Source organism: Oncorhynchus nerka, linkage group LG12 (assembly GCF_034236695.1).
Source record: "Oncorhynchus nerka isolate Pitt River linkage group LG12, Oner_Uvic_2.0, whole genome shotgun sequence".
Lineage (NCBI taxonomy): Eukaryota > Metazoa > Chordata > Actinopteri > Salmoniformes > Salmonidae > Oncorhynchus > Oncorhynchus nerka.
This window is the reverse complement of record NC_088407.1, coordinates 35,860,714-35,888,413: the sequence shown is the minus strand read 5'-3', so window position 1 is coordinate 35,888,413 and position 27,700 is coordinate 35,860,714. Positions and strand designations below refer to the sequence as shown.

Genomic DNA, 27,700 nt, shown 5'->3' with positions numbered 1-27,700 from the left:
AACAAGTTCAAACAGGTGCCAGTAATACAGGTAACGAGTGGAGGACAGAGGAGCCTCTCAAAGAATAAGTTACAGGTCTGTGAGAGCCAGAAATCTTGCTTGTTTGTAGTTGAACAAATACTTATTTTCCACCATAATTTGCAAATAAATTCATAAAAAATCCTACAATGTGATATTGCTGTTCCATTGCACAACCTTCAAATATATGTCATAATTATGTACAATTCTGGCAAATGAATTACGTTTGTTTGGAAGAAATGGTTTTCACACAGTTCGCAACGAGCCAGACGGCCTAAACTGCTGCATATACCCTGACTCTGCATGCACAGAACGCAAGAGAAGTGACACAATTTCCCTAGTTAAAAGAAATTCATGTTAGCAGGCAATATTAACTAAATATGCAGGTTTAAAAAAATGTACTTGTGTATTGATTTTAAGAAAAGCGTTGATGTTTATGGTTAGGTACACATTGGTGCAACGACAGTGCTTTTTCTCACGAATGCGCTTGTTAAATCATCACCTGTTTGGCGAAGTAGTCTGTGATTCGATGATAACTTAACAGGCACTGCATCGATTATATGCAACGCAGGACAAGCTAGATAAACCAGTAATATCATCAACCATGTGTAGTTAACTAGTGATTATGTTAAGATTGATTGTTTTTTATAAGATAAATGTAATGCTAGCTAGCAACTTACCTTGGCTCCTTGCTGCACTCGCGTAACAGGTGGTCAGCCTGCCACGCAGTCTCCTCGTGGAGTGCAATGTAATTGGCCCTAATCGGTGTCCAAAAATGCCGATTGCCGATTGTTATGAAAACTTGAAATCGGCCCTAATTAATCGGTCAACCTCTAGTATGTATGTGGGTTTATGTATTTAATTTTTTTATTTAATCTTTATATAACCAGGTAGGCCAGTTGAGAGCAAGTTTTCATTTACAACTGAGACTTGGACAAGATAAAGCGTATGTATGTGTATGTGTGTGGGTGTATGTATGTATGCGTGCATACGGTGTACATATGTGAACCTGTGTCTATGTTTGTTTGCTGGTAGCCTCCTATGGCCTTGTGATGGAAGTTGGTGCGGGGGTGCTTGTGTCTGTGTGTGTCTGTCAGTGTGTGTCTGTGGGTGTGTGTGTGTGTGTGTACTATGGTCTTTGTAAAGGGAAACCCCAATGACATCTTTGTGGATGGTGTGCCTCATTCTCTTCTTCTCCCTCTCTTTCTCTCCCTCCATCTCTCTGTCTGTCAGAGTAATATGAGTGAGCTGGAGATCCTGGCCTTGATGATCGCCACCCTGAGTCACGACCTGGACCACAGAGGAGTCAACAACTCCTACATACAAAGGTAGGCTGTAATAGTGTGTGTGTGTGTGTGTGTGTGTGTGTGTGTGTGTGTGTGTGTGTGTGTGTGTGTGTGTGTGTGTGTGTGTGTGTGTGTGTGTGTGTGTGTGTGTGTGTGTGTGTGTGTGTGTGTGTGTGTGTGTGTGTTTGTGTGTGTGTGTGTATCTTTCTGTGTGTGTGTGTGTGTGTGTGCGTATATTTCTGTGTGTGTGCGTATCTCACAGTTCTGTGTGTAACTACTTCCATCAGGAGTGACCATCCCCTGGCCCAGCTCTACTGCCACTCCACCATGGAGCACCACCACTTTGACCAGTGTCTCATGATCCTCAACAGCCCAGTAAGAACACACACACACACACACACACACACACACACACACACACACACACATTCCGTTATTTACTCAGGAAATTGGATCACACTTGGGAGATGCTCTGCAGATGGTCATACTATCAACAAACTATCTGTTGATCAGCGTCTGCTTGCTAGGGTTACGCTAAGGTTAGGTTTAGAATAAGGGTAAGGGTTAAGTTTAGGGTTAGGATAAGGGGTTAAGGTTAGGATTAGGGTTAGTAGATAGTCAGTTGAAATGTTATTGTAGAGCATCTACAGATGGGCTATCCAAATGAACTGTTACCGTAACTCGTTCAGTCAGTTCTGCATTTATTCTTCAGGAACAATAAAACGGCCGGCATCATTCGCCATAATGTATTTGAGATACATAGCAGAATGCTAGTGTTTCCTCATTTCCTCTTTAGTGCCAATTCCAAGTGCCTTATGGCACCCTATCCCCAATATAGTGCACTGCCTCTTACCGCTCACTACCCTGTCAAAAGTCGTGCACTGTATAGGGAGTATGTAATTTGGGTTGCAGTCCACGAGCTCCGGCTGCTAGTCTCTAGGAGATAACACTCATCTATGGTGTAATAAAAAGCCTCTTCATCTTTATGGGCACAGATTCACTGGAGAGCAACACTTAGTTAATCTGGGATGTAGTAGACACACACACACACACGTTGACACACACCATTATACACACACATCGCAAAGAAAGGAGAGCAGATCCAATTGTTTAATTGATTTCGAGTGTTTTGGAATTTGTGTTGTCATGGCACCCATGCTATAGTTGAACTTGCTCAATAACTTGTATGCCCTGCCTCTCTCTCTTTCTCTCTCCATCTCCCTCCCTCTCTCTCTCTTTCTCTCTCCATCTCCCTCTCTCTCTCTCTCCATCTCCCTCCCTCTCTCTCTCTCCATCTCCCTCCCTCTCTCTCTCTTTCTCTCTCCATCTCCCCCTCTCTCTCTATTTCTCTCTCCATCTCCCTCTCTCTTCATCTCCCTCCCTCTCTTTCTCTCTCCATCTCCCTCTCTCTCTCCTCTCCATCTCCCTCCCTCTCTCTCTCTTTCTCTCTCCATCTCCCTCTCTCTTTCTCTCTCCATCTCCCTCTCTTTCTCTCTCCATCTCCCTCCCTCTCTCTCTCTCTCTCTGCATCTCCCTCCCTATCTCTCTCTTTCTCTCTCCATCTCCCTCAATCTCAATCTCTCTCTCTCCATCTCCCTCCCTCTCTCTCTCTTTCTCTCTCCATCTCCCTCTCTCTCTCCCTCTCTCTCTCTTTCTCTCTCCATCTCCCTCTCTCTCTTTCTCTCTCCATCTCCCTCCCCCCTCTCTCTTTCTCTCTCCATATCCCTCCCTCTCTCTCTCTTTCTCTCTCCATCTCCCTCCCTCTCTCTTTCTCTCTCCATCTCCCTCAATCTCAATCTCTCTCTCTCCATCTCCCTCCCTCTCTCTCTCTTTCTCTCTCCATCTCCCTCCCCCTCTCTCACGTTCACCCTCCATCTCCCTCTCTCTCTATTCTTCTCCCTCTCTCTCTCTTTCTCTTTCTCTCTCCATCTCCCTCCCTCTCTCTCCACCTCCCTCCCTCTCTCGCTCTGTCCCTTCCCCCTCTCTCCCCCAGGGGAATCAGATTCTGAGCAGTCTGTCTCTGGATGAGTACAAGGCCACTCTGAAGATGATCGAGAGGGCTATTCTGGCAACGGACCTGGCTCTGTACATGAAGTAGGTTAAATGTCACACACAGCTGGCACGCTCACAGCGGGAGCCCATTCAAGTCAAATTTTATGCAGTTTTCATTATAACTTCAATTTAGGTTGATGGGCTGTGGAAAATGTCAAGGTGGAAGTGGAAACCCATTGGCTTATTCATTAGAAGATCCTATGATGATGTTCTGAAACTGTGATAAACTATATATCTCTCTTCCCCCACCTCTATCACACATTTATCTTTTTTACACCCACCTCTCTCCTAATATCCCCTCCCTCTAATATCCCCCCCCACCCCCCCCTCTCTCCCTGTCTGAAGTGTGGGCGTATAACTAGACTGTAGGCGGAGGGGAGATGTGCAGTTAATTGGATATCTGTTTTATCTTTTCAGGAGGAGAGGAGAGTTCTTTGAGCTGACCAAGAACAGCCAGTTTGTCTGGGACGATGACTACCATAAAGACTTACTGAGGTTAGTGGACACCACATAGAGCATACCATCTTCACCATTCACCTAGGGACTGAATATTTGTGTCTGTCAAGGTCGGTATCAATTCCATTTCAATTCAGTCAATTTCGAAAGGCAATTGAAATTCCCTATCAAACATTCCCAATGAAAAAGTCCCCATAGAAAATAATATGCCGTTTTTTTATTATTTCACTTTCTAAATGGACTGGATTGAGGTGGAATTGACATGAACCCTGGTAGGGCTGGGAATTGCCAGGGACTTCACGATACGACATTATCACAACACTTAGGTGCGATTTGATGTTCCAGACATATTGCTCACTATGTCTGCTGCAGGGAGACAAAATAGAACATGAGAAAGTGAGTTTTGATTATTCGTGGGATTAAAGTGATATAATATTGTCCAAAAATTATATATGCGATGTGTAACTACACATTTTTACCCCCATCACTGTATAATATACCTGAGGGTACAAAATATTAGGAACAACCTCCTACTAATGAGGACGGTTTTTGTCATCAGAAAGGCCTTTTTGTGGGGAAAAACTAATTCTGAGAGGCTGGGCCTGGCTCCCCAAGTGGGTGGTCCTATGTCCTCCAAGGCCCACCCATGGCTACACCCCTTGCCCAGTCATGTGAAATCCATAGATTCAGGCCTAATGAGTTTATTTCAATTGACTGATTTCCTTATATGAACTGTAACTCAGCAACATTTTTGAAATTGTTTCATTTTGCATTTTATATTCAATGTTTTTGTGTTGGTTTATTACCCCCTGAAGGTCAATGCTGATGACCGCATGTGATATTTCTGCCATTACCAAGCCTTGGCCAATACAGAAGAGGGTAAGGCTGTCCAGTTAGATAACTTTCACTACACTCAAGACTCACTTTATCAACCAAACTGTCTTGTTACCGGTATCTCTTTTGAAATCCTTAGAAACGTTTCTTTCTCCTTTATGAGGACCTCTGCCTTTTCTTTTCTCCCATTAGATTATGTTCTCTTTCTGTCGCTCTCTTTCTCCTTCTACCCGTCTCACTTCAACTCCCCTGTGTAAGTCTGTTTCTCCTGCTCCTCATTAGGCTCCTTAGGTGCAATGGAGGGAGAGGTTCAGACAGGCCTCCAGCCGTGTGTGTTTGTGTGTGTGTGTGTGTGTGTGTGTGTGTGTGTGTGTGTGTGTGTGTGTGTGTGTGTGTGTGTGTGTGTGTGTGTGATCAAAGAGCTAGATGCTCATTAGAGGACAGACACAAACTGCTGTAGCCCTGTCCTCTCCTCTCCTCACATAATACCTACAGAACTGATATGCGCGCACGCACACGCACACACAAATGCAATTCAGTACAGTCTTAACAGAAAATCTGTGCACACACAGTCTCTTTCACATACATACACATTCCGTTGAGCTCAGTAGATATTATTACAGTTGAAGCTATTTCAGCCAAGATGTGTACAAAAATGTCTTCTCCTCCCCTTTCCTCTCCTCCCCCGCATTCTCTCCTTTCCTCAACTGAACCTCCCCTCCCCCCAACCCCCCGCGGCTCTCTAGTCTTGATTACACAGCTCCAATCAGTGTTTCCGCAGATGGCTGCCACACACACACACTTCCTTGATTGGGGACCTGAGGCCCTAGTCAGATCTTATTGATCCCTTGTTAAGAGAAAGAGTCCATCAATGCAGCAGGGTTGTTGCTCTGTTCAGAAGCAGCAACCCTGCTGATTCTTTCTTTCTCTATATATTTTCTCGCTATTGCATCATTCCCGTGCTAGAAATGTCAAGGAACACTTTGTAGGGCGCTGAGCGAGTGCTATTGTGGGGTATCAGATCAAATTGGCAACAGAGAACTTCCTTTTGATCCACATAACAGGAGTACGATTGGAGTACTATCCAGCCTCCGTTCCCTCTCAACCTGCCTCGTAATCACATTCATGTAAAACACCTCCGTTGAAATGCACAGATATCTGCGAAATGCATGAACAAACTGAAAAGCCTGAGTAGGACAAACAATTGGCTGAAGCAATTGTTCAGATACAATCCTAGGGCTGCATCCTATCAAACCGGACTAGGCACGCGGTTGTCGAAAAGACTACGAGGGTTACATTTGTCCTTTAACCCGATTGAAACATCATTCCACTTTGAGGCACTTCTAAAAGCTGCCTGTCTCTCTCCATCTTCTCTTGCAGATAGCCGAGCTAGTGGCTACAGAGTTCTTTGAGCAAGGGGACAAGGAGAGACAAGAACTCAACATTGAGCCAATAGTAAGCACTTCTTCTATGTCTTACCACCTGCACTTATTATTCTGTATAGCACTACTACATGGCTCAGTTGGGCCAATGCCATCGGAGATCAGGGTTTGTGAAATTGATTTTACAAAGGCTCTGATTGTAATATCCTGGCATGTGTACACGCTGACTTTGTGCAAAGCTAGGTTTTTACTAGTTGGCACGCTGAGTCAGATATCAATTTGAGAGCAAATTAGATTTGGACTTTAAAAAAAGTGATGTTTTCTTTCCTAGGATCTGATGAATCGGGAAAAGCGGGATAAGATTCCGAGCATGCAGGTATCGTTCATCGATGCCATCTGTACACAGTTGTATGAGGTGAGGCACACAAATGATTGATCTTTGTTTATCATGTTTAAGAAAAAATGTAATTGGCCATATACCATAAACACTGACATAAGGAAGGTGCGCTATCATTCTCCCTGTTCCCCTCTCTCTCTCTCTCGGTCTGTCTGTCTGTCTGTCTGTCGGTCCATCAGACCCTGGCTGGTATGTCTGAGTCCTGTTCGCCACTACTCGAGGGCTGCCAGAAGAACAGGCAGAATTGGAAGATTCTGGCCGAACAGGGCGACAAAGGTTTCTTCAACGGAGTGGTATAGAAGTGGTCAACGTCCCTCCTCCATCCCTACACCACCCCACCCCCGAGCAGACGACATCAACACTAAGCTATATTTATAACCATAGTCTTTTTTTTCTTCTTTTTTTTTTGTTGTTGCACAAAGTCCTCTCCCAACATGAAGGAAGTCTCACTACGGTATATCCCTGAGTCTGAGGAAGTGAAGTAGACTGAACAGGAGAGGTTTGCGTGTGCACGGCTACTATCGGGCCTACTGAGCTCCAAGGAATCAATACGACACCGTAGTACTGTAGACAGACAGACCCGGGTTCAAGCAGTATTTGCAATCTCTCAAACAACTTGAGCTTGCCCGGAGTGCCAGATGGGCGGGGCAGGATTTGTACAATGGACTATTCCATTGGTGCCACTGCACCAGGAGAGCGCCATTAAAGACTACAAATACTATTTGAACCCAGGTCTTAGTACAAATACAACTTTACTTTCTACACACCATACAGCACCACAGTAGGAAGCTTGTTTTGTAACACCAGGGTGCAGGCACACACCACAAAGGTTTTGAGAGAACGTACATTTTTGTAACATTGTCACTCGTTATAACTATTGCATATTTATGTTTTATATATTTATTAGTTTTCTATACTGTATCGTCAGTTTCGTGTTGAGAACACACACACACACACGTCTTTATAAAACAATGTATGTTTTATTACCAAACGATCCAAATGTCTCTGCTTTGAAAAGTTCACTCGACCATCCATTCATGTGTGTATTTCTAGGGGTTGTATTATTTTAACTTTGCAAATTGTAAAGGAGCCAAAGACTAGACACGTGGTCTAGAAGATTCCACTGCCTTCCTGTAACATGATAGGTGACATGATAGGTATGAGGTCCAATTTATGAGGTCAATTTCAAGAACCTACTTGTATGTAGACACTTATTGGCCCTCATTATGGACCAGCCCAGCAGGTGGTCAGTTTTTTTTTTACGTGTTGAATGTGAGGCTGGGGTGTCTCGTTGAAAGCAGAGCTTGACAGTCAGAAGCCCAAAATCAATTTGCAATATTGTCAGTCTACGTTGAGGTAATTTGTATTTATAGTGGAACATTTTAAAATGGCATTATAGAATTGTTTTTATTTTTACATTTCTTCCAATACAGGGAATGACAGGACTTAACCACCCACTCTCTTTCAATCAGAAAATGACTCGTCTTTCTCTAAACTTTCTGCCTCCAACATTTACACAATATACTATAGTACTTTTCAGGTAGAGAAATGTGAAGTGCATCACTGTCATTCACAGGAGAAACTCATCCAAATTTTACTTAACCATGTCCTAACTTGCAGCACTTATCCGTGTAGACGTGTGTGGTCACTCCCAGGACCACAGTTGTTACTGTGGTTGTATTTTGTACTTGAAGAAGTTTCCAGAAATACCATTGTTCCTGAATTTGTGCTTAAACAACAAAAAAAAAGATAGTTGCTTTTCTTTTTTCAATTCCACACAGCTTTGGTCTCCGATTGGTATTTCTAGAAAAGATGTGTTACTTCACCAATGATAGACCTGTGTGTTGCATGTGAAGTTACACAATTCTATAAAAGGTGGCTATGTGCAGTCACAGGACAGCAGCCCTGTGGGTTATTAGTGGAGGCTGAGGTAATACGATATGTATCGCGGTTCCATGTGAAGACAAAGGGGTTTCCCCGTCCTGCTCGTCGACTCTGAAGAACACTGAGACAAGTTGAATGGTACATCCCATTAAAAGGATACTGCTTATTTTCTGTGTGCCATGTCATTTGTGCAAACAAACTTTGGATGACGTCATACTTGTCTAAACAACCATTTATTTTAAATTTACAGAGAGATGATAACTAACCAGAACTAAAAAATACAAAAAAACGTGTTACTTTGCCACCTTCTGGGCAATTGCAGTAGTAACACACAGGTCAGACTTGAGGACTATCAAATGGACACATTTCAGGAATTTTCTTAAAAATACAACACAAACCACTAGCTTCTAAAACAAAGAGGCTCAGAACTGGATAAAGGACAAGAAAAAAATGAAGGCAAAGTGGATCAGTAACCACTTACAGGCAATATTTACATCAAAGCAGCGAGCCAGGAAGAACAAAGTATCCCAATACACAGAGAAAAAGACAGGACAGAATAATCAGTGTAAAAGGATTATTTATATACACACAGTGCCTTTGGAAAGTATTCAGACCCCTAGACTTTTCCCACAATTTGTTACGGTACAGCCTCATTTTATAATGGATTACATTTTTAAAATCCTCAATCTACACACAATACCCCATAATGAACTATTTGCAAATGTATTAAAAATAAAAAACTGAAATACCTTATTTCCATAAGTATTCAGACCCTTTGCTATGAGACTCGATATTGAGCTCAGGTGCATCCCGTTTCCATTGATCATCCTTGAGATGTTTCTACAACTTGTTTGGAGTCCACCTGTGGTAAATTCAATTGATTGGATATGATTTGGAAAGACACACACCTGTCTATATAAAAGGTCCCACAGTTGACAGTGCATGTCAGAGCAAAGACCAAGCCATGAGGTCGAAGGAATTGTCCGTAGAGCTCCGAGACAGGCATGTATTGAGGCACAGATCTGGGGAAGTGTACCAAAACATGTCTGCAGCATTGAAGGTCCAAGAACACAGTAGCCGCCATCATTCTTCAATGGAAGTTTGGAACAAATAAGACTCTTCGTAAAGCTGGCCGCCCGGCAAAACTGAGCAATCGGGGGGAAAAGGGCCGTGGTCCGGGAGGTGACCCAGAACCCGATGATCACTCTGACAGAGCTCTAGAGGTCCTCTGTGGAGATTGGAGAACCTTCCTGAAGGAAAACCATCTCTGCAGTAATCCACCAATCAGGCCTTTATGGTCGAGTGGCCAGACGGAAGCCACTCCTCAGTAAAAAGGCACGACAGCTCACTTGGAGTTTGCCAAAAGGCACCTAAAGACTCCCTGACAATGAGAAACAAGATTCTCTGGTTTGATGAAACCAAGATTCAACTCTTTGCCCTGAATGCCAAGCGTCACGTCTGGAGGAAACCTGGCACCATCCCTACGGTGAAGAATGGTGGCGGCAGCATCATGCTGTGGGGATGTTTTTCAGCGGAAGGGACTGGGGGGGAAAGATGAACGGGGCAAAGTATAGAGAGATGAAAAACTGGGGGGGTTCGCCTTCCAACAAGACAACGACCTTAAGCACACAGCCAAGACAACGTAGTAGTGGCTTCGGGACAAGTCTCTGAATGTCCTTGAGTGGCCCAGCCAGAGCCGTTCTTGAACCCGATCGAACATCTCTGGAGAGCCCTGAAAATAGCTGTGCAGAAACGCTCCTCATCCAACCTGACAGAGCTTGAGAGGATCAGCAGAGAAGAATGGGAGAAACTCCCCAAATACAGGCGTGCCAGGCTTGTAGCGGCATACCCAAGACGACTCGAGTCTAATCGCTGCCAAAGGTGGTTCAGCAAAGTACCGAGTAAAGGGTCTGAGTACTTATGTAAACGTGATACTTCAGTTTGTTATAAATTGGCCAAAAAAAATTGTTCAACTATTTTGCTTTGTCATTATGGGGTATTGTGTGTACATTGATGAAGGTGAAAAAACATTGAATACATTTTAGAATACGGCTGTAACTTAACAAAACGTGGAAAAAGTTAAGGGGCCAGAATACTTTCCGAAGGCACTGTACGTAAAGAAAGATGATGAGAGACATGAGTTGCGAAGGGAGAAGAGGGCTATGTAACATTTGTTTTCATATCTATTGTGTGCGTTTGAGATTGCAGTCGGCGACTCCAAGCTGACTCATCTACAAATCACCTGGCATCCTAAATGACGACCGAGTATGATTTGTAGATCCGTTGTAGTCAATCTCCAACATACCTATAGTACGCAGCAGGGGAGAGGAGACCATAAGAGTTAACTATGTACAGTGGGGGTCGTAGGTTAGAGGTCAGGTTCTAGGCTGAGTCGGTCCTCTTGTAGGTCACCATGCTGTTGACCTTGTGGATGGAGGTGGTGAAGGAGCGCAGGCGAACCTCCTCCGACTGGTCAATGATCTGGGGGCCTGACTCCTCCCACTTATCCGGCACTTCCAGGTCCTTGTCGGTGTAGACGAGGAGGTCGAAGGCACCTAGGGGGAAGGATCAAGGGTTATCAAGGAACATCAGGCAGCGTGGTGAAATGTCATTAACACCACATGGAAGTGGCTGCAATAATTATGCAAGGAGAAATGATAGCCTACCAAGTAAACATTGGCTCTTTGCACGTCTCCCTCTGTCGATATTTACTAATTTTACCTTTATTTAACTAGGCAAGTCAGTTAAGAACAAATTCTTATTTTCAATGACGGCCTAGGAACAGCGGGTTAACTGCCTTGTTCAGGGGCAGATCGACAGATTTTTACCTTGTCAGCTCTGGGATTTGATCTTCCAACCACACGGTTACTAGTCCAACACCCTAACCACCAGGCTACCTGCCGCCCCATTTGCCCTGCCGTGTCAATATTCCTGATCGATTCATTTTGCCACTTGTATGTGCCTCCAGTAGTTAAATACCTTAAACATCATAAGAACAGTGCAAATTAAGTTAACTACTTGACCAGGTATTAGAGGAACAAACATTGCTTCATCTAAATAATAGTCATTGGTGGATTTGCATGACACTTCTGTAATTTCTGTTGAGGGAGATTAATCTTGCAAAACTAAATAAATAATAAACTAAATAAAATACCGAAAAAATTCACTGCACGACAGACATTGTGACTGAAAGAGAACATGAACCCCCCCCATATGCATAGCTAAAGTGATGTATATTGGTCTTTCTATAACCCAGGGTACCAGTGAGGATTTCCTACGCTGGACAACTAGTTACAATCATTGATAACAATCTGCCATTTTTTTCCCTTGTCATTACATTAATATATAGAGGGGGATCATAGCTTTATTCAATAAAATGCACAAGTTTATTTAAAACCTGTTTAACCCTTTATCATGGTTGGTGTCTTGACATATTTGTCCAAAATCGTGACACAAAACATGACTTTTCTGTCCTTGCATTTATGTAGTAAGTGATCATATTTTAAGCATGAATCAGTTAAATTAGACATTGAATTTGAACCTAGCTATCAGACAGTTGTTTGTATAGAGATCTCAGAAAGGCAGTATAACCACACAACATTTCATATCTCCTTGTTACAGGGTGAAAACAGTTTTCACAGGCACACAAATGCACAATAATGTGATTGCAAAAATGAATGCTTCTAACCGACAGTCATCGTACCTTGATACTTAAAACTTAAATCGATGCGGTCATTAACGTGGTTCTTCAATAATTACGCACAATACTTGTTGGATGCGCATTTGGTGTCCGGCTGATTAGTTACACCGTGATATTTTCACATCTGACAGTCAAGTGTCAAACAGCTGTAGTGACAGCACATGTGAAAAAAGGTGTTCGCGAGGAACATCCAGAGTATTTGGTGTCTCATTAGTTATGCCGGCAAAGACAGTGGTGCCTGGATCCACGTCGGATCTAACAGCCTTTGCAAATTGATGTTGATCGTCGGTTGTAGTTATTGTCCGCTTGACTCACAGCAGGGTCCCGTTAAGATTTAACACCCAAAGCTATTCCTATAGTTATTCTGGATATAATGACAAATTACACAGCGTAGCGGCAATGAAATAACATTACAAACACATTTTGTTTTCCATGTTACACTTGCAATGTTAAACAATTACAAGGGGCTTGACGTAGCCTACTTGAAACTTGGAGCTCAGAAATTCAAAATCTCTTAGGCCTACCTCGAAAATCAGACATTTCCTTAATTTAGAGCTTTTGATTGCGGCCAATTTAAAAGTGTTCCTGCTCCCTTATAATTACAATTAAGTGATTGAAAAAAATCCCTGAAAGTCCTTGAATTTGATTTGCCAATGTCTGTATGAACCCTGCTTAATTCACTTCTTATGGCTTGGGGGCAGTATTTTGACGTCTGGATGAGACGCGTGCCCCAAGTAAACTGCCTGTTACTCAGGCTCAGGATATACTCAGGATGAGTATAACAGAACTGATATGGCAGGCAAAAACCTGAGGAAAATCCATCCAGGAAGTGGGATTTTTTTGACGTGGGTAGTTTTCAATTGAATGCCTATAGAGTATCTAATGAGTTAGGACCCAGATTGCAGTTCCTATGGTTTCCACTAGATGTCAGTCTTTGGACAAGGTTTCAGGCCTGTTTTCTGAAAAATTAAGAAGAATGAGACCTTTTTGTCAATAGACTGTATAAACATGCAGTGCTTGTTTCGCGCGTGACCCAGTGCGCGCCTTTCGTTGTTTTTCCTGTCTATTGAATACGCTATTGTCTGGTTGAAATATTATCGATTATTTAGACAATTGACAGCCTGAGGATTAATTATAAACATTGTTTGACGAACTTTGCCGGTAGTATTAGGATGTATTCGTCTGCGTGTTTTGACCGCCTTTGAGCCAGTGGATTACTGAAAACAGTTTTGGGATATAAAGAGGGACTTTATCGAACAAAACAAACATTTATTGTGTAGCTGGAACTCTTGTGACTGCAACCATATGAAGATCTTAGTTGTAAAATGTTTGTATACTTTTGTAAGCGGGGCGCTGTCCTCAGATAATCGCAATGTATGCTTTCGCCGTTCATCTTTAAGCCGATGTATAACCCTTGTATTTTTTATGAGTGTTTATTATGACCATTTCTGTATTTTGAATTTGGCGCTATGCAATTTCACTAGCGGACCGCCTGCGCCAGAAAGGTTATAGGATGTATAGTCCTAGGCCTGTTGTTGTATAGGTGGAGTTATGGGTCAATTCACTTTTATTCCTCTAAGTACACATGCATGAAAACCCTTTCATTTTGTGTTTCACAATATTTTTTTATCCCAAATGGCACACATTGGCCTCATTATTTCTAGAAGGACCCACATAGGATATTTGTTTTCATCAGGATATTTTCTGGCATACAACGTGTCCGGCAATATTTTGGTTCGTCTGCCTTCTTGTATTTTTTAAATGTTATTATTGGCCAAAAGCAGACAATTAACAGCTAACAGAAACACTGGTTCACACACAAACAGTACTCACAGGCAGTCTCCAGCAGGGGTAGGAAGGTGACAGTGGCCGTGATCTGTCTGATGACTGAGCGAATCTCATCCTGGATGGACTTGATGGATTTCTCCCTGGGAGCACTGAGAGAAGAGACACAAAGTCAACCACACATTTACTCTAAATGTCAAACCATACTGCACTATTGCACCAAGTGGTCAGGCATGACTTAACCTTGTCCTAACTGCAGCGGCATGATAGGAAAAGTCAACATTGGCAAGCGGTGAAATAGCAAATGCAACAAAATTGCCAAAGGGCATAAAAAGTACCCACATTCTCAAAGTATGACACTGTTCCTGGTGGGAAGTACTAGAAGGCTACAAATAGTCCAGTGTGTTCTGAGTAGTGTAGTGTGTGTGTGTGTCTGGTGGTCAGGTCCACTGCTGGAGTATCCCCCATTACCTGATCTCCTTGGCACTCTTGTCACACTCAATGTCAAACTGCCACCTCTCCAGCACCTCGTTGGTCTCCAGACATGTGATCACCAGCACCAGCTTCTGCACTGTGCAGTCAAACAGCCACTCTGCAATACAGACAAGTTACACACCAGACTACAGTAAAAAAAAAAAAAAAATAGATATACTACGAGGGAATGAAAACAATGATCAAGATGGTGAAAACCAATACACATTTTCCCATGGCTGAAGTGCTCAGAAAGTGCCTTTTTGGACCTAAAACGTCAAAACGTTGAGGAAATAAAGGGGCTCAAAGTTGACCCATTTTGCACACCCCACGATACCAGGAGACATCCAAGTCTTCTTCACTGGAAAATATTAACGGGTGAGTTTAGCGCACTTGTTAGTGTGTACCGGTGCTCGTCCAGTCGGCGAAAGCCAACATCACCCACGACAGAGAACGGTTGATTGTCAAGGGCAATGAATTCCATTATCTTGGCTTTGATGGATTTCGCCTTTGAGTTCTCTCTGAAATGTTCTTACTCTTTCAAATGACTGCTCAACTTGTTGACTGCTCGATCCAAACAGCAGACATTGTGGGCTAGGTTAGGGATACTGTGTTGCAAGTGTAGCGTCATTAGGTCATATAGGTATGCACGGCAGCTTTGACATCAGTTAACGTCGGCGTTAAACTCGGGCCGATACCGATGTTGGCATTTTTTAGCTAATATCGTCTGATTCCGATATGCTCACCGATATATTGTGAATCCCTAGAAGTTAACCTTTCTAATGATACTTATTTTATGTCTCAACTCCTCAAATTTCACACAGAGCAGACACCACTAAACCAAGAGTACCAATAAACATTGATTATTGAAAATGTATGCTCTGTTGGTCGGGCGGGGCATTGTGGTAAATGCACAATAAGCATAGAACACAATTAGACTAAACAAAAACGCAACATGTAAAGTGTTGGTCCAATGTTTCATGAGCTGAAATAAAAGATCCCAGAAATGTTCCATTTCACAAAGCACATTTCTCACATTTTGTGCACAAATTAGTTTACATCCCTGTAAATGGGCTTTTTTTGTTGCCAAGAATATCCATCCACCTGACTGGTGTGGCATATCAAAAAGCTGATTAAACAGCATGATCATTACACAGGTGCACCCTGTATTGGGGACAATAAAATACCACTAAAATATGCAGTTTTGTCACAACACAATGCCACAGATGTCTCAAGTTGAGGGAAAGTGCAATTGGTATGCTGACTGCAGGAATGTCCACCAGAGCTGTTGCCTGACCTGAGATTAAATTCACACACTTATCAAGATAACATCCATGGTCATCCCTACTGCCTCTGATCTGGCAGACTCACTAAACACACATGCTTTGTTTCCAAATGATGTCGGAGTGTGCCCCTGGCTAGGTGTGCGGCAGGGCAGGACTGATTTATTTTTCCCGCAGTTACTGCTTTCTGTCCGACTCCCACCCACTACCGCAAGAACTGATCCCAAACCCAACCGCAGTAATGTAGGCGTATGCGACGATGCAGCTCACTTGCCAGCCATGGTTAGCACCCTAATTCAATGTGCAAATATAACCTACAAAACGTAGTTAAATAACTAGTGATTCTCACGTGACCCATTAGATTGGGCTATATCAGCGCATACGGTAGGCGTAGTTTGAAGACAACCGAGTAGGAGAGACATGCACTTTCTCTTGAGCTAGCTACGTTTTATAGCCTACCTTTTAGGAGTGAGACGATTCTCAGACGGAGACAAATATGGGTGATCAATATTTACTTATAGGCAATGTAGTACACTATAGCCTAACCTTGGAACCATAGCTGTCTAGCAATGTCAACAGTGTAGCTAACACGCAACTGGGGTGGCAGGTAGCCTAGTGGTTAGAGCGTTGGACTAGTAACCGAAAGGTTGCAAGATCAATGTAAACAATGTACAAATCTTTCGTTCTGCCCCTGAACAAGGCAGCTAACCCACGGTAACCCGGTCAGAAATGGTTCTTTAACCGACATGCCTAGTTAAATAAAAACTTACGAGCAAATCAACCAGATTTGACCATTCAGACAATTCAAATGTCCAGGATTCAGCTTTATATAAAGCCACATTTATTCAGACTGCAGGAAAATGTAAAGATTCAAGTCGGATATCCAAATAAATAGGATTTGATTAACTTCAGACTGCTAATGTGCAGCGGTGGAAAACTTACCCAATTGTGATACTTGAGTGAAAGTAAACATACCGTAACAGAAAATGACTCAAGTGAAAGTCACCCAGTAAAATACTACTTGAGTAAAAGTATTTGGTTTTTAAATATACTGAAGTATCAAAAGTAAATGTAATTGCTAAACTAACTAAAGTAAATAAACAATTTCAAATTCCTTATATTAAGCAAACCAGACGACACCATTGTTTTTTTTTTAACTTGATGGTTAGCCAGGGACACACTCAGTCATAATTTACAAATGAAAGCATTTGCATTTGAATCCGCCAGATCAGGTAGTAGGGATGGCCAGGGATATTCTCTTGATAAGTGCGTGAATTGGACCATTTTCCTGTCCTGCTAAACTTTCAAAATGTAAACAGTACTTTTGGGTATCAGGGAAACTTTATGGAGTAAAAGGTACATCATTTTCTTTAGGAATGTAAGTGAAGTAAAAGTTGCCAAAAATATAAAAAGTACAGCTATCCCCCCCAAAAATACTTAAGTAACGTTAGCAGTTTAAAGTATGTTTTACTTAAGAACTTTACATCACTGCCAATGTGAACAAATAGGTAGGAGACTTAACTTGAAGCAGTGCATTCTGAGTGTGTGAATGATGCAACAATGATGTGCTTTTAATACAACAGGTAACCTTAGGCGAACTCATACAAAGCAGAAAGACTACAGTTTCCAGATAACCCGCGGGACAACACAATTATTTTCTTCACAAAATTGCCTCATCTGATCGCCCACTCCCAGCATAAAAAAAATACCGAACGCGACGCAATGATCTATGTCGAGAACTGCAGCCCTCTAACATTACCCCTGGCCTCCATAAATAAAAACAAGAAAAATGTCCCGTTAATATAGGGAGGTTTAAATGACTCAACATTTACTCCAGCAGTATTTTCCTGGGTGACTTTCACTTGAGTCATTTTCCATTAGGGCACTTTTACTTCAGAATGACAATTTGATACTATTTTCGGAGTTAAATAACAGAGATTAAAAAAAAAAAAAAAAGCGCTGTACTAACTAAAGTAAACGTTCTGTGCATGTGCTAAATTCAACTAAATGGCGTTTATTTCATTCTGTACCTTTGAGTTGAGATACCACGTTGGTCAGGTAGCTCTTCAGCTTGGTGTCAGTAGTGAGTTGAAGGCTCATGTCATACTGGGTGACTCGGGAGAACGTCTCCGGAGGGTAGATCCCTCGCTGGTACAGGATGCTGTTGATACCGAATGCTGCAGGGAGGGAAAACAACGTAACTAGCTAAACGTTTACAACCAACCACACAGGTTAGCTACTTAGCTAAAGTAGCTAGTTAACTTATCTACAAAATACAGAATGTTAATAACTAAGATTGAAGCAAAATACATTGACAACGTATGGCCGTGCACAAATGCGGATGTGGTAGCTGAAAACAATGTTAGCTAGCTTCCACAAAGAAAATCCTCGCCATGTTATTCATGCTTGCATGCCTTACTTTTTTTTTGATCAGTCACAAAAACTGTCCAAATAAAACCAAGTCGGTAAAATACTTACAGAAAAACTCGGCCACAAGCTCAGCGCTTCCTTTCAGGGTAATACCTTTCAATGTGCTCGTCATTATTTAACTATTTAGTTATATCCTTTAATTATATTGTATTTTCTTGCCAGGTCTTTCTACCCGCTGCCCAGTTTGAAATTTGTTAGCGTTGGACTTCCTGCGCATGCGTTTTTACCAACGTGTCGCATAGTTGATGACGTTTCAACAATGTTTGTTTTTTTACTCTAGAGGGCGATGTTCACTAGATTTCGAGATTTAACAAACTTCTGCAGGTAATTTCTCATCCATGCTGTTATATAAGAAGCCTCCAGACATAGCATATTATGTTATGACAATTACATGCTTTTCCAATCAGCAGTTACAACAATAACAAAGCGACTCCCTACCACTGGTTCGGTAAAACTCTGAGGCGAAATGTAATCACTCAAATGTAATCACTCAAATTCACAGACAGTGTATGGATGCAAGGACTGATCATCCATGATATCAACATCATAGTTTTAACCATGTTTTGAGGCTATGCATTGTTTATAAAACAAGCTTATATTTTGAGTTCTGATAAGGACACTTAAACTAAGCTCATTAATCAGTTATACGTTATATTCTTCAAGAACCAATGGGTGCGTATCATTTCATTCATAAATCCAATAATGGATGTAGCAACCGCTGATTGCCCCTTTAACCATTCCATTTTTTTCTCAACACGTTCTGACTCTAGTCTGTTTCAACACTATTCTCTTTCACTGTCTAATTCACAGGCCACTACAAAATCATTATGACTCGCAGGGTTTGAGGTTTTTACGATCTTCTTCATCATACTTTTTTTTTGGAGATAGCAATAGTGCTGCTGGGAAAAGATATTTGTAAGTATGAAAGGATCCCATTGCCCTTTGCCCTCTCGCCAGCCTTTGACCACCACTTGTGTCGTTCTTTTCTTCCATTTTACATGAGCTGCGACACACCATCAAGTCAAAAACCATATGTGCAACAATCTCACATTTTTTCCAGCGATAACTATATCATCTGCCAGATGTCACAACACTGTTGAGGAATAATGCCACAACTCAAAATGTGATGTCTATGGAAAAAGCACTTTCTCTTTCCTGGTACTGTAGAAAACGATACAGGCTATAAGCCTAAACAGTGAAATCATATTTTGCACAGTACTCACACGTTGGCCATTGAAACATGCATTATCCCTACCACAGGCATGAGGGTTCTCATTCATCATCCTATCAATAAGTTATGAAAGTTCGGTGAACATCCAGACAAGAGTAAAGAACATAAAAGCCCATCAACTAAATGCAGGATTTAACAGGTGTAGAATGCACCATAGCAGGGTTGTGTTTGTGTGTAAAATATAGCCTTTCCCCAGTCCTGGTGCTCCCCGGTGCCCCAGAAAAGGTTACCTAGCCTTCGATCAAGTACAGTACAGGAGAAGGAGATGACCTTGTAAAAACCTCAAGTGTACCAGATGTCTCTCATAGCGTTGAAGAGGCTGCAGACTAGTTTAGGCCTCACACAGGTTAGCTGTGACAAAGATTCATTTTCCAATATGTGGAGGTGTGATGAATTGAGCCAGGAGTTTTTCCTGACCATGTGACTGAATATATGGTCTGGAGTATTTCCTGTTCAGGTCATGTGATCAAGAAAAAAACCTGGTCCTATAGCCTGGCCTGTACATACGCTGAGTATTGAAAACATTCGGAACACCTTCCTAATATTGAGTTGCAAATCCCCTTTTGCCCTCAGAACAGCCACAATTCGTTGGCGCATGGACTCTACAAGGTGTCGAAAGCGTTCCACAGTAGTGTTGCAAGTTGGCTGATGTCCTTTGGGTGCTGGACCATTCTTGATACACACAGGAAACTGTTGAGTGTGAAAAACCCAGCAGTGCTGCAGTTCTTGACACAAATCGATGCGCCTGGCATCTACTACTATACCCTGTTCAAACGCATTTACATGTTTTATCTTGCCCATTCAACCTCTGAATGGCACACACACAGTCCATGTCTCAATTGTTTCAAGACTTGCAAATCCTTCTTTAACCTGTCTCCTCCCTATCATCTACACTGATTGAAGTGGATTTAACAAGGGACATCAATAATGGATCATAGCTGTCACCTGGATTCACCTGGTCAGTTTATGTTGAAAGAGTGGAAAGAGCAGGTTGAACTTAATGTTTTTTATACTCACTGTATATATTTTTTGAATGGGCCCACGAATGCAACAAAGTCCTTCATTCTCACATTTCTGTTTGCATTTGAGCAAAGCCTCTGCTTTAAATGAGCAAACAAATGTGATAACTTTCCAATGATGATAAAAATAAAGGTTGGTGGTCCTCCCTCTGGCCTTGAACAACAGTATTGGCCAGGTGGTGCTTGAGTTTGGTCCAATCCCAGCCCACTGAATAACCAACCAACTGGCTGATTGTGCAATCGAACTGTTCAATAATTGTATCCAAGGACCTCAGCACCAGTGTTACGTTTCACAAAAGAGACTGTGGTTGATGGCATGAAGTCCTCTCACGAGTAAAAGTTATACTATTTCACAAAAAGCTAAAAGAGTTGTCTTTCTCTTCTCTCTTTTGGGTGTCAGCAACTCTTTTGAATGGCTTACTTGTTTTGAGTCCAGTTCCCAGTACCACTAGGCCTAAACTACTGCTATTTTACCATTGTATAAATAGCAACTCACACTCCTGCTCTCAAACACCGCAACAAAACATTATAACAGCACAATTCAAGTATAATAACTCCCCTTTTACATGCAAATGTGGATAATGACAGATTCGCAAAACAAGTACTATTTATTTAATACCATATCAAGTTTGGCCACCGCTTGTTTTGTGAATCGAAACGTTAAATTCCCACCAGCACATGGCATGCGAGGTGTTAGGTTTGTGTGCTGATGTTATGCTGTCAACATACAGTATGATGAAGTGTTTGTGGCAAATTCATTCTCCCAGGTCTTAGCAGATAGCGAGAGGGAGAGAGAGGACAGATTCTATCCCTTTAGTGACAGATGTGTACACTTACCCTCCTGGCACTTTGCCTGTGTTCCCTAGTGTTCCATAAGCAACAGCTGGAGATTAACACACACACACACACACACACACACACACACACACACACACACACACACACACACACACACACACACACAATGCTTTATTATGTCACATACACGCACACACACCACAGGATGTTTATGCTAGGCCTATAGCCCTGGCAGAGTTGTGTATGTGTGTCAGCTAACATTTCTCTGATTAATGATGGTCACTAGATACGATTCAGTGTCGGATTGTTAATGTCCTATAAGGTCTCTCTTTTCAAACAAGCTTTGTTAAACACAGGATAGTGATGGCATACATAAAGTATGTGTTTACTGTTTAATGTGTTTACTGTTTAATGGTAACCCCAGCTAACAATTCTAGGGTGAGAGAATGTTTTTGTAATGTTACCGGTAATGTTCCCCTAATTTTTGAGTGTCCAGTTTTCCATTGGGGGAACATGCTATCTATGCTAGCAAAACAATTCCGCTAACTTTTTTTTTTAGCATGTTTTGGTGTTAAAGTTAGAACATTCCCTTCATGTCAAGCAGAACTTATCTGGAACGCGGTTACAATATTCTTAGAATATACAACATTAACGTCCCCAGACACATTTTATGGGCCGTTGCAAGAACAACCCGATGTCCATCTTTCTGTGGGCCAGGAGAATATTCCATCAACGTCACATCAAACGTACACAGAGCACGGATGCCATGTTCCCCAGAATATAAGATCTGAATGTTCTAAACACGTTTCACGAGAACGTTGCTAGAATACTCATGTGTCCAGTTTCCTGAGGGTCAGGAGAATATTCCATCAATGTCCCACCAAACGTACATTGAACACACACACTGTAACTATCCGATCGCGCTCCCTTTCTCATCCATTTTCTCCTCACTGTCCACTCGTGCTCCGTCCCCACACTCTCCTCCCCAGTGAAACCACTTGCAGTCGATGGTTCCAGACCTTCTCCTTCTCCAGCCCACGTTACGTCTCGACCTTGCCTTTCCTGTCACGGTGCACAGCGGCACAGCTGTGTTTTCGCACAGGACCAGTCAGAGGGCAGCCGGCTCACTGTCTATATGAGACGCTGTGACTCTGCTGTGGAGAGGCCTGCTGAGTTCATAGAGCCAATCTAGCATGTTTGTTTTTTTAGTCTTCATTTCTGGGGTCTGCTAGAATGAACTGTGGGAGGATGATCCAGTAACTTTCCATTTGCTGTCTGTCTGTGCTTGCCTGCCTGCCGGCAGCTCTCTCGCTCTCTTCTCCTAATCTACCTATCCATCTCAGTCAGCCTTATCATCAGAAGGCTTTCCTCCAGCCAGGGCCCATTTCCCAGGATGCACCAATGTTGTTGTTGTTTTTTTACACCCGTATAGTCGGTTAGCCAGATGATTACGCTGAGCCCATAAATCAGTCGACAGTCAATGTAAACATTGAATACTCATGACAAACACACGCTGTGTTGTGCTTGTGGGGGTACGAGGAGGAGTGTGTGTGTGTGTGTGTGCACGCAAGCATTTGCGTATGCGTGTGTTTGCATGAGTGTGTGCATGCGTGCGGATGTGTGTGTGTGTTTGTTTCGCTCCCTGGCTTTGGCACAACTGCCCCGTTGCATACATCCAGCCCTTGCAGCCCTGACGCAACCAATAACACACCTCATCTGGTTTTGTTTATCCCTGCTGTGTGTGGATGCGTATTAGTAGATTCCCTCTTGTTTTGGAATTGCAAAATAGCCACTCTGCTGAAAACACGGACGGGTACTGGGACAGTTTGTGTTGAACCACGGACCGCAATCCAACACCAAACATAGGCCATATTGGTAGTGGAATGAAGCAAAACTGTTCAAGAAAGCATCGTATGAGATTGTGTATGTGTTTATATTTATGGGCATTTTAATGTGTTTCATGTTTCATTACATGTCAAGCATCAGACCAGTACGTCAGACACACATCTGCAGATCCATCATGCCCAGGGGCCCATGCACAGGCACAGACAGACACACGCACACACGAACAGTCCTGTGTTATCTTTAACATTGGAGCGCACCTTTGCCGTGTATACTATCCAATCAGAGAGGCCATAAATTGAGGTAAAAAAAAACTATTTTTAACAGGGTTTATGTGTGGTGAAAGAGAGTCAGTGTGCCTGGGTGAAAATAGTGCTCATTCATCTAGTGTTAAAGGTTGTGTGTGTGTGTGTTGAGGCTCACTGATTACATCCCGAGCTCAGCTAGCTCACTTAATACACCTCCACCTGGACCAGAATGCAGCGTGGCAGCTAAAAATAGACCCAGCGGCCACAGTGGGCTTCCTTTGTGTGAGGTGGGGATCTTATTAAAAGCAGGGATGAGTTACCTCATATGGTCCCCGCTCTGACCCTCTTCCGCCACGCGCCACGTCAGAGAAAGGAAAAGGAGACTGTTTATATACAGTGCCAGTCAAAAGTTTGGACACACCTCCTCATTCAATGATTTTCCTTAATTTGTACTATTTTCTACATTGTAGAAAGACATCAAAACTATGAAATAACACATATGGAATCATGTAGTAACCAAAAAAGTGTTAAACAAATAGAAATATATATTATATTTGAGATTCTTCAAAGTACCCACCCTTTGCCTTGATGACAGCTTTGCACACTCTTGGCATTCTCTCAATCAGCTTCATGAGGTAATCACCTGAACCACCACTTGAAATGAAGACCCAGAGTTACCTTTGCTGCAGAGGATATGTTCATTAGAGTTACCAAGGGAGCGTGATATATTGTTTTATGGTTGGTCCAGCCCCTTCTTGGGGCTCTATTTTAACAACCCTAATGCAATTGTAAATCTTGTGGTAGGGCTATAGGTCTGGGGGTGTGTCAAAAATATTTGAGCTATTTTCATTGTTGGAATGAGGAAGCGCAATAGCTTGTGGTGGCGCTAAAGGCCTGGGTTTTGATGAGTAAATAAATTATATATAAGGGCACAAGGTGAGACCCAGATGCAGACACAGATGGTTAGAGTCTTTGTTGTTTCATTAATCCAAAAGGAGTAAGCAAGAGAATGGTCGTGGACAGGTTAAAGGTCAAAACCAGATTGATTCTGAGTCCAAGAAGGTAGAAGAGTGGCAGACAGGCTCGATGTCAGGGCAGGCAGAAGGGTCAGGCAGGCGGGTAGGGAGTCCATAAAAAAACAGGCAAGGGTCAAAACCGTGAAGACTAGAAAAAGAGAATAGAAAACCTTGATGAATCTGGCCAGATTAGACTAAAATGTAGCTTTTTGGCCATCAAGGAAAACACGATGTCTGGCGCAAACCCAACACCTCTCATCACCCCGAGAAGCATGGTGGTGGCAGCAGCATGCTGTGGGGATGTTTTTCAAGGGCAGGGACTGGGAAACTGGTCAGAATTGAAGGAATGATGGATGACGCTAAATACAGGGAAATTCTTGAGGGAAACCTGTTTCAGTCTTCCAGAGATTTGAGACAGGGATGGAGGTTCACCTTCCAGCAGGACAATGACCCTAAGCATACTGCTAAAGCAACACCAGAGGGGTTTAAGGGGAAACATTTAAATGTCTTTCAATAGCCTAGTCAAAGCCCAGACCTCAATCCAATTGAGAATCTGTGGTATGACTTAAAGATTGCTGTACACCAGCGGAACCCATCCAACTTGAAGGAGCTGGAGCAGTTTGGCCTTGAAGAATGGGCAAAAATCCCAGTGGCTAGACGTGCCAAGCTTATAGAGACATACCCCAAGAGACTTGCAGCTGTAATTGCTGCAAAAGGTGGCTCTACAAAGTATTGCCTTTGGGGGGGTGAATAGTTATACACACTCAAATGTTCCGTTTTTTTGTCTTATTTGTTGTTTGTTTCACACAAAAAAATGTTTGCTTCTTCAAAGAGGTAGACATGTTGTGTAAATCAAATTATACAACCCCCCAAAACATCTATTTTAATTCCAGGTTGTAAGCCAACAAAATAGGAAAAATGCCAAGGGGGGGGGGGGGATACTTTCGCAAGCCATTGTAGCCTAGGCCGACCATTGATGTGGTGTTATAGGAATGAATCATTTGAATAGCCTATGTTTGGAGGAGCGTGTCTTTGGTAACCAGGCAAGAGTCGCTCTTTGAAAATGGGGACACCTGAATGGAGTAGCTTATGCACTGCAGGTGAATTGTGAATACTGCAACAGCATAATAGCCAAAGCCTCCATACAGAAGGAGGATAGGCTACTTGGCTAATGCATGGCCAGGATAAGAAATACAATGCATTCGGAAAGTATTCAGACCCATTGACTTTTTGATACATTTTGTTACGCTACAGCTTTATTCTAAAATTGATTAAATCGTTTTTTTCCCCTCATCAATCTACACACAATACCCCATAATGACAAATCAAAAACAGGGTTTTAGAAATGTTTGCTAATTTATAAAAAACAAGAAAGTGAAATATCACATAACATAAATATTCAGACACTTCACTCAGTATTTTGTTTGGGCACCTTTGGGAGTGATTACAGCCTCGGCTCTTCTTGGGTATAACACTACAAGCTTGGCACAACTGTATTTGGGGAGTTTCTCCCATTCTTCTCTGCAGATCCTCTCAAGCTCTGTCAGGATAGATGTTCGATCGGGTTCAAGTCCAGGCTCTGGTTGGGCCACTCAAGGACATTCAGAGACCTGTCTTAAAGCCACTCATACGTTGTCTTGGCTGTGTGCTTCAAAAGGTGTCCTGTTGGAAGGTGAACCTTCGCCCCCGTCGGAGGTTCTGAGTGCTCTGGAGCAGGTTTTCATCAAGGATCTCTCTGTACTTTACTCAATTCATCTCTCCCTCGATCCTGACTAGTCTTCCAGTTCCTGCCACTGAAAAACATCCCCACAGCGTGATGCTGCCACCACCATGCTTCACCATAGGGATGGTGTCAGGGGACACTTGGCATTGAGGCCAAAGAGTTCAATCTTGGTTTCATCAGACCAGAGAATCTTGTTTCTCATGGTCTGAGAGTCCTTTAGGTGCCTCAAAAAGGAAAATAAACAAATATGGGTTGAATTTACAATGGTGTTTGTTCTTCACTGGTTGCCCTTTTCTTGTGGCAAGAGGTCACAAATATTGCTACTGTGATGGCACACTGTGGTATTTCACCCAGTAGATATGGGAGTTTATCGAAATTGGGTTTGTTTTCAAATTATTTGTGGATCTGTGTAATCTGAGGGAAATATGTGTCTCTAATATGGTCATACATTGGGCAGGAGGTTAGGAAGTGCAGCTCAGTTTCCACCTCATTTTGTGGGCAGTGAGCACATAGCCTGTCTTCTCTTGAGAGCCTTTCTCAATAGCAAGAGCCTGTACATAGAGTCTGTACATAGTCAAAGCTTTCCTTAAGTTTGTTTCAGTCACAGTGGTCAGGTATTCTGCCACTGTGTACTCTCTGTTAAGGGCCAAATAGCATTCTAGTTTGCTCAGTTTTTTTGTTAAGTCTTTCCAATGTGTCAAGTAATTATCTTTTTTTTTCTCATGTTTTGGTTGGTTCTAATTGTTTTGCTGTCCTGGGGCTCTGTGGGGTGTGTTTGTGTTTGTGAACAGTGCCCCAGGACCAGCTTGCTGGTCTCCAGGTTAATTTCTCTGTAGGTAATTGCTTTATTATGGAAGGTTTGGGTATCGCTTCCTTTTAGGTGGTTGTAGAATTTAACGTCTCTTTTCTGGATTTAGATCATTAGCGGGTATCGGCCTAATTCAGCTCTGCATGCATTATTTGGTGTTTTACGTTGTACATTGAAGATATTTTGCAGAATTCTGCATGCAGAGTCTCCGTTTCGTGTTTGTTCCATTTTGTGAATTCTTGGTTGGACCCCAGACTTCACAAACCATAAAAAGCAATGGGTTCTATAACTGATTCAAGTATTTTTTAGCTAGATCCTAATTGGTATGTCAAATTTTATGTTCCCTTTGATGGCATAGAAGGCCCTTCTTGCCTTGTCTCTCAGCTCGTTCACAGCTATGTGGAAGTTACCTGTGGCTCTGATGTTTAGGCTGAGGTATGTATAGTTTTTTGTGTGCTCTGGGGCAAGATGGAATTTGTATTTCTGGTCCTGGCAACTGGACCTTTTTTCAAACAACATTATTTTTTTACTGAGATTTACTGTCAGGGCCCAGGTGTGGCAGAATCTGTGCAGAAGATCTACAGTAGGTGCTGCTGTAGGCCCTCCTTGGTTGGTGACAGAAGCACCAGATCATCAGCAAACAGTAGACATTTGACTTCATATTCTAGTAGGGTGAGGCCGGGTGCTGCAGACCGTTCTAGTGCCCTCGCCAATTCGATGATATATGTTGAAGAGGGTGGGGCTCAAGCTGCATCCCTGTCTCACCCCACGGCCTTGTGGAAAGAAGTGTGTGTGTTTTTTGCCAATTTTAACCGCACACTTTTTGTTTGTGTACATGGATTTTATAATGTTTTATGTATTTCCCCCAACACCACTTTCCATCAATTTGTATAGCAGACATGCCAAATTGAGTCAGTCTTTTTTTAAATCAACAAAGCATGAGAACACTTTGCCTTTGTTTTGGTAAAATTAATTTGGTAAAAAGCCCATTTGACATTTGCTCAGTACATTGTTTTCACTGAGGAAATGTACGAATC

General features: G+C 42.5%; 2 protein-coding genes across 5 annotated transcripts in view; one reads left to right on the top strand and one right to left on the bottom strand.

Annotated features, from left to right (window-relative positions):
* The window catches only part of LOC115138198 (cGMP-specific 3',5'-cyclic phosphodiesterase-like), an 87,544-nt gene extending 79,069 nt beyond the window's left edge, over window positions 1–8,475 (top strand). For all 4 annotated transcript variants that reach the window (XM_029674790.2, XM_029674791.2, XM_029674789.2 and 1 more), the window contains exons 15-22: window positions 1,252–1,346; window positions 1,592–1,679; window positions 3,298–3,398; window positions 3,774–3,851; window positions 4,628–4,691; window positions 6,027–6,101; window positions 6,360–6,443; window positions 6,605–8,475. In XM_029674790.2, coding sequence (XP_029530650.1) covers window positions 1,252–1,346; window positions 1,592–1,679; window positions 3,298–3,398; window positions 3,774–3,851; window positions 4,628–4,691; window positions 6,027–6,101; window positions 6,360–6,443; window positions 6,605–6,724 — 705 coding nt within the window. In that variant the 3' untranslated portion in view covers window positions 6,725–8,475. The remainder of the gene's footprint in view (window positions 1–1,251; window positions 1,347–1,591; window positions 1,680–3,297; window positions 3,399–3,773; window positions 3,852–4,627; window positions 4,692–6,026; window positions 6,102–6,359; window positions 6,444–6,604) is intronic.
* Window positions 8,476–8,526: 51 nt separating this feature from the next.
* Window positions 8,527–18,182, bottom strand: LOC115138197 (mitotic spindle assembly checkpoint protein MAD2A-like). Its single transcript, XM_029674787.2, has 5 exons — window positions 18,027–18,182; window positions 17,579–17,725; window positions 14,266–14,386; window positions 13,843–13,946; window positions 8,527–10,864 (listed from the first exon to the last, which is right to left on the bottom strand). Exons 1-5 carry the CDS (start codon window positions 18,088–18,090, stop codon window positions 10,692–10,694), a joined length of 609 nt encoding a protein of 202 aa, XP_029530647.1. The 5' UTR covers window positions 18,091–18,182; the 3' UTR covers window positions 8,527–10,691.
* Between the last annotated feature and the right edge of the window lie 9,518 nt (window positions 18,183–27,700).